Source organism: Papaver somniferum, chromosome 1 (assembly GCF_003573695.1).
Source record: "Papaver somniferum cultivar HN1 chromosome 1, ASM357369v1, whole genome shotgun sequence".
NCBI lineage: Eukaryota > Viridiplantae > Streptophyta > Magnoliopsida > Ranunculales > Papaveraceae > Papaver > Papaver somniferum.
This window is the reverse complement of record NC_039358.1, coordinates 172,485,957-172,492,498: the sequence shown is the minus strand read 5'-3', so window position 1 is coordinate 172,492,498 and position 6,542 is coordinate 172,485,957. Positions and strand designations below refer to the sequence as shown.

The window sequence follows — 6,542 nt, the reverse complement described above, 5'->3', positions numbered from 1 at the left end:
ACTTATTTTGGAAAAACTGAGTGTTTATGTTGAAATCAGAGATGAACCAGACTCTGCTAGCAAAGGGCCAAGTGACCAAAGCATGCATAATAATTTCCTGAGGACCAGAACATCTAGGACAATCCACACTATGCATAGGCATTCTAGTGTGAAGGATAGTTCTGGAGGGCAAAGCATTTCTAGCTGCTCTCCATAAAAAGACTTGAATTCTGTAAGGAACTCTAACTTTCCAAATACGCTGCCAAATGTTTTTACAAGGGGAAGGCCTAAGGCCTCTGAGACCCAAGTAGGCAGATTTAGAAGAAAACTTGCCATTGTTTGAAAGATTCCAAGCCCTCCTATCAAAAGTGCAAAGCTGGCTTAAGGGATAATCTTCTAGACAGAAGCATAAAAAAATCAGCAAAATTATAAAAACATGTCACAAGTATTAGTAGCCGTTATAAAAACATAAAAAAATGCTTCCTATCCGGTTTCAAAGGGAGCATTTGAAAAACAAATGTTGCCGAGTTTCGAGGGGTGTCACAAAGATTGCAACAAAACGCGAAGCTAGCATCAGAGAAGAGTACCATATAATCTGTTGGCACATTTTTATGCAGTAATTTCCACACTGTACCTGTTTTTCTTGGAGGGGTTTTCACTGCCCAAAGATCAGCAAAATTCACATATACATGCCATCTAGGTCTGAAATAATTATTTATGTTTGTAATGTTTCTGAAATTGGAGATATGAACTGCAGAATATAATGATTGTTAAACTACCAATGAGCTTATATCTCTATGTTTTTTCATGTTAAAACAGAATACTTATTAGACTGGACAAATAAGAACTGACACTCCCTGCGTACAGGTATATGTTTACTGAAATATTTTCTCTATCCATCAATAGTCAAGAAGGGAGCGAGAAAGGATAGTGTACATATGCAACCATACATGTCCAAAGGGGAGAGTTAGTGTGGAAGCTGGTGAAGAGACCCCATAACAACACATAAAGATAGATAAAGTCTTGTTCGATATCAAGACAATGTTCACCCAAAAGTTGACAACAATTAAAATACACAAACAAGTTAAGTCTCACTTAACCTTCTCATCTTACTTTTGGACTCACAAAAGTCTATGACCATCCAAACACATAGTCAAGAAGGTAAACCAGCACGAGCGAGAAAGGATAGAGTACATATGCGACAGAACATGTCCAAAGGGGAAAGGTAGTGTGGAAGCTGGTGAAGAGACCCATAACAACGCACACAATAAGAATGACTAGTACTTCAGCTGAGAAGTCCCAGGACAGTCCCCTCACATAAACTAGAGCCAAGAATACAGAAAGGCAAAGGATGTTGTTCATAGTGACTGCTCCATAAATCTGCAGAATCAATTACTCCGTAAGGGTTTAGCTTTCAATTATAATTTACTTTAATTATTAATTTGCTTATGAAAGTTTTACTGTATTTTCTTTTTGATGATTAGCAACAATTATAAGTTAACTAAGTTCTGCAAGAGCGCAGGGTATAGCATGTACTACATGATGTTGAAGCAAGTGATGTGTTTTGAAGAATCCAATTTATTTATCACCCTATCAATTATATTCCTCATATCAGCAATTCATACTGGTAGTTGCAGTTTAGTATCAAGTAATATATATACTGATGTCATCAATTATATATATGATGACATCAGATAGAGAGAGAGAGAGAGAGACCTCAGAAAATGTCAAGGAAGCGGTTCTTTTCTTCTTCCTGCTAGCAAAAATAAGTGCTGACACTGCTTCACTGGAATTAGTGGCCAAAGGCAGAGCAATGAATGAGATGAAAAAAGGTGGTATACTCGTGGCAGTGGAGAAATTGTTAACAGTATCCACAAGTGGGTCCGCAAACGCAGCTGCAATAGTGGCTCCTAGCAATAACAGTAATCCAGCTTTAACTGAAATCCAGTTGGGATTCTCAACACCCTCTGCAACCTCATCACTTTTATCCAACCACTGATCATGTTCTTTCTTTGTGTGCTGTATTACTTGGAGATGTCATGCTAAAATGATGCAAAACATAATTGGAAATGCAAGAGAATTCAAAACCATTATATCACATACCTGGTAAAATTTATGGATCATTTTGTGCCGCTTCGCCTCATCAAGCCATTTTGAGATTCCTCTGATAAACTCTTCCTCATCGATACAACCATCACGAGATGTATCAAAATCTGAAAGCACTTTTAGCACAGCATCCTCCTTATCAAATTCTATTTCCTCAAAGCGAATTCCAATAACTAATGCTCGTAACTCTTGAACTGATAAAGTTTCGTCATCGTTTAAATCCAATGATCTAAATAACCTGTTATTATCCAGGAAAACGAATAAAATTAAGACGTGTTAGCAGATATAATAACAACCATAATGAAGAAGAATGGCAAGAACACATGACAAGGACTCACTTTTTAATAATATCTATATTTGGAGAATAATCATCTGTCATGAGCTTATTTTCAAGGTCCAGATGTCTTAAAATTCCTGACATTACATGTTTATGCTTAGCATATGCAAGCTTTCTCCTTTGAATCCAAGGTTGAAACACCTGCAACAAAAATAAAAAATTGACGACTGAGTTCAACATTAAAGGGTATGTTACAGCAATAAGTAATATAGTAACTACCAAAATGTATCTATTAGTTCCTTTGAGCATCACCAGCTGACTGGATATATGGAATTTGTTTGCTATATCAACATGGGAAGTTGACCTCCAAGAGACGCTATTTTGTTCCAACTGAGTACTGTTTGGCTTTGCACATCTAAGAGTCAATCCTACTCTCTATCACTTGAAGAGGTAGATTTTAATATATTTCCTATAAAAGACACCTTAAGTGTACCCTGCGTCCTTCAAATGAGATACTCTCGCTTTTGTTTGTGTCCTCTTTAAAGAGGTTATGCATTATGCCAAAACTATCATTTTTCTTAATTGGCATTGGTAAATCCTACTCCTGCCGAGGAAATGTGTACAAGTAGAGAAAATATCTCTTTTTGAAGGACCCTTTACAACAGACTTAACAAAAAAAAAAGAATATATAGATATTGTTTTGCAGAATGAATGTTTAAAAGGTTCTTTAACTCTCTACATATAAAGAGCTGAAACCCACTATTTATCTATTAAGTATAGAGAGGTTCTTGAAGATGAACTGCCTATGTCGACTCTCGACAATGGCTAACAAATCGTATATATCAAGTCTTTTGAAAAGTAGCCATAATTATTTCCTCCAACTATTTGTTCTAAAGAAAAAGTAAAAAGAAAAAAGTTTGTTACAGCACAGCAGTGATCCCGTTTTTTGTGTTATATTTAGTGTTATTTGACAGTTGAACAAAAAAGAAAAGCAATATATATTAAAAAAATAATTAGCTACTCCAGCATGTCGAAGATATATATGTTTCCAGAAAAAATAATGAAATCCATTAACAAACAGCATACCTGATAGAGACAATAAGAGATCAACAATGTAACTGAAACGATCAGCGAAATCAAAACTACTAAGTGCCTTCCTGAATTTATATGGAGTATCTGTGGTAGTTGAACAATAATAAATGGAACAACAGATATGATCATTATCCATGAAGCATATTTAGTCCAAATATCAACAGTTACACCAGAACCTGCAGAGAAGAAGAGATTGTGGATTATATGTTGTGCAAGAAATAAAACTTCGTAATAAGTCATAATGAGATATCTGTTCAGTGGCTCAGTCATCAAACACAACTGGGTGATAAGAATCTGATACAGCCTATTATTAAGACTAGATGAACTCGTAGTTTTCTGTTATGCCTATTATTGAAGTTCACAACTAAATAATGAGTATATACAGTTACATGAGCTTGAGTCTTGGATTACATGTGATGGAGTTCCCAACTTCTTATTAAAAAAAAAAAAAACGTTCTCAACTTTACAAATACCAATGAAAAATAAAAGAAAAAATGGAAGGCTCTAAAAACATGTACGAGGAGGAACTTATGAAAATATGCATAAACATCTTCGTTATGAAGTAACATCAAACCTTCAAGTATTAAAGTTCAAAAAAACATGTAAGCTGTAACTTAAAAATTCATTCACAAGGGAAAAAAAGAAGGGAGAAAAGGAAACTAAATGAAAGTGCCCCAGAAATGAGACATAGACGAGCATACCTGTTAAGCTTAATCTCTTGGTATCTTTTAAATCTACTGCAGTTGAATCCTCGATATCACACTTTCCCAGAACGACACAAGATCCCCATAGTAGAGTCAAAAGCATGACTGTCGACCCAGCTAGCAAACCCATTCCAACTAGGACCTGCTCTTGAGCAACTTCTTTAGTCCCAGAAATTCCAGATACTGCACAAAATATGTAATGCAAATGCAACATTAAACCAACTATGGTGGGAACAAAGCATGCCTAGAATACCTGAATATGTAAGAACGTGAATAGCAGTAACCAACACATTTAGCTTTGTACTATCTTTGTACTAGGGTATACTTACATGGGATCATCAATTTGAAAGAAAAATAATTAACCGACAAAATATATAGATTCAGGTTTGGAGGTTATAACGAAAGAGGTCAAACAGCAAAAATCAGCCGTAATTTCATCCATGTTTAGAATACTAATACTAGGATTAACTGCTCAGAATCAAGAAAAACTATATCATTCTTGTTGCTTATAAACGGCGCACAATTTTTTAGATAAAGTTTGGCACTACTGAGCAAGATATGTGTACAAGAAATCATTTCCTTCATTTATGCTCAACTTGAACATCTAGATCTTGACCCACGCAATTGATGCAGGACCATCTTAAGTATGGTGCACCCTCCCTTTCGTAACTAAAGTCTGGGTCGACTGAGTGGACCCTTGAGCTATGAGATTAAAGGAGAGATGATCCAGTCTCCCTTCATCTGGATGTTTATAAAGAATGACCAATGATTCACTTCTTTGCCAATGAGCCGTGAATGAATTCGCTTAAATTGAGTGAATATAACTACACATTAAAATCCAATTGTGGTATAGGAAGACAACAAATTGCTTCTGAAAATTAATAGAATAACGCAAAGAAAATTGCTGTTTAAAATTCATTTTCCATGTAAGAGTGCATAATTTACAGCAATGTAGTGAATCTCGTCTCTAATTTACAATACCCATCAAATTCAACACTGATCAACCAATCAAAATGTACCAAAATTTTGTGAAAATGTTGAACTGAGGACCCTATTCATTACAAGTTCAAAACCTTGCTTAATTTAGTCAAGTGTTTAGCACAATGAAATCTAGATTAGATAAATCCAAGGGAAACAGTTAAATTCAAATAGCCAATAAAACAGTGAAATGTTAAATAACATCTACTAATCATGAAAAAAGATGAAAACCAAATACCAAATTTACGAGCAATATCAAATGGAACAATTGGAACAATCGAAAATCCAAAAGATCCATACAAAGAAGATAGCGAATTAATTATATAGGCAGGGAAAAGAGATTACCAAGAATGAGTAAAGCATCCGGAAGAGCACCAAGCATAGGAAGAAAAAGACCACCAACAATGCCAGGACCAAGGATCTCTAGAAGAAGTTCACTACCAGTAGACAAAAATCTAGCAGCAAGAAACATAAGTGCTCCATAGATAATAATCAAGAATAGATTTCCAAACACTGTTGTCGTACACGGTAAAAATCCGTAAGTTTCTTCACAAATTCCTTCTGATAAATAGGATTGTCGATTCGGAAGTTGAATCGACGGTGTTGTTGATTTCTCAACATTATCAGTGATTCCATCTGAAATCAGATCAGTATGATCTGAACTATGTAATGTAATGAATCTGCTCTGAACAGAACTGATTAGTACCAGAAACAAGAACAAATTGATACAGATTTGGTTCATCATCATTACTTCATCAATTTACTTGGAGAGATAGAAAAGTTGTCCGAAGAAATGAAGAGATTTTAAAGAGACAGATAAAGTAGAGACTTTAAGAGCCACTGAGTGGCCTGCTGGTAGTTGGAGAGATTTATGGCAGAGATTTATGATTATACCATAAAAACTAAGAATAATTTTGTTGTTAATTCGTTAAATTTCTACTACTATTATTTATTTCTTACTGAAGATCCGTCGAAATAAGAATATGATCAGATAAATCTATGGATGCTTAAAAAAATATATCTATGGATGGACTCATGATGGTACATTTGTACTTTACAAGAAAAACTGCAGGCCGCGAGGCTGATATCTCAACGGTCAAAGGGACCGGCCTCTGGAGTCTGGAATGTATGTACGTGGAGTTTGTTAGGCGAATAAGATAGAAATTTTTATTGTATTTTGAAAGGCGGCGACTACCGACATAACACCACCTCGGCTCTTTTTTCTTTTACAGTGTAATAAAAAAAGGTGGTCTTTGATTTTGAGATTTGAGAGTCATTAGATGGACATGATTTGACGGGATCCTGATCCGACGGTCGGAATCATCCTGATCGAGCTATGACTTGGACGGCCAGGAATGATTTGGTAATGTTTCGGGACGGGGTGTGGGTTGGCAGATACAATACAG

At 35.5% G+C, this 6,542-nt stretch overlaps 1 protein-coding gene across 1 annotated transcript; it reads right to left on the bottom strand.

Moving 5' to 3' along the window:
- Positions 1-820: 820 nt before the first annotated feature.
- Positions 821-6,159, bottom strand: LOC113308192 (sodium/calcium exchanger NCL-like). Its single transcript, XM_026556674.1, has 7 exons — positions 5,482-6,159; positions 4,156-4,341; positions 3,449-3,630; positions 2,424-2,563; positions 2,083-2,323; positions 1,696-1,998; positions 821-1,359 (listed from the first exon to the last, which is right to left on the bottom strand). The coding sequence occupies exons 1-7, from the start codon at positions 5,882-5,884 to the stop codon at positions 1,111-1,113; spliced, it is 1,704 nt and encodes a 567-aa protein (XP_026412459.1). The 5' UTR covers positions 5,885-6,159; the 3' UTR covers positions 821-1,110.
- Between the last annotated feature and the right edge of the window lie 383 nt (positions 6,160-6,542).

Coding starts and splice junctions, on each gene's coding strand:
- LOC113308192 (XM_026556674.1), bottom strand. CDS start 5,884: ATGATGATGAACCAAATCTGTATCAATTTGTTCTTGTTTCTGGTACTA. Junction 4,342..5,481: donor GGATGCTTTACTCATTCTTG/GTAATCTCTTTT, acceptor TATTTTGTGCAG/TATCTGGAATTTCTGGGACT. Junction 2,324..2,423: donor AATATAGATATTATTAAAAA/GTGAGTCCTTGT, acceptor GGATAATAACAG/GTTATTTAGATCATTGGATT.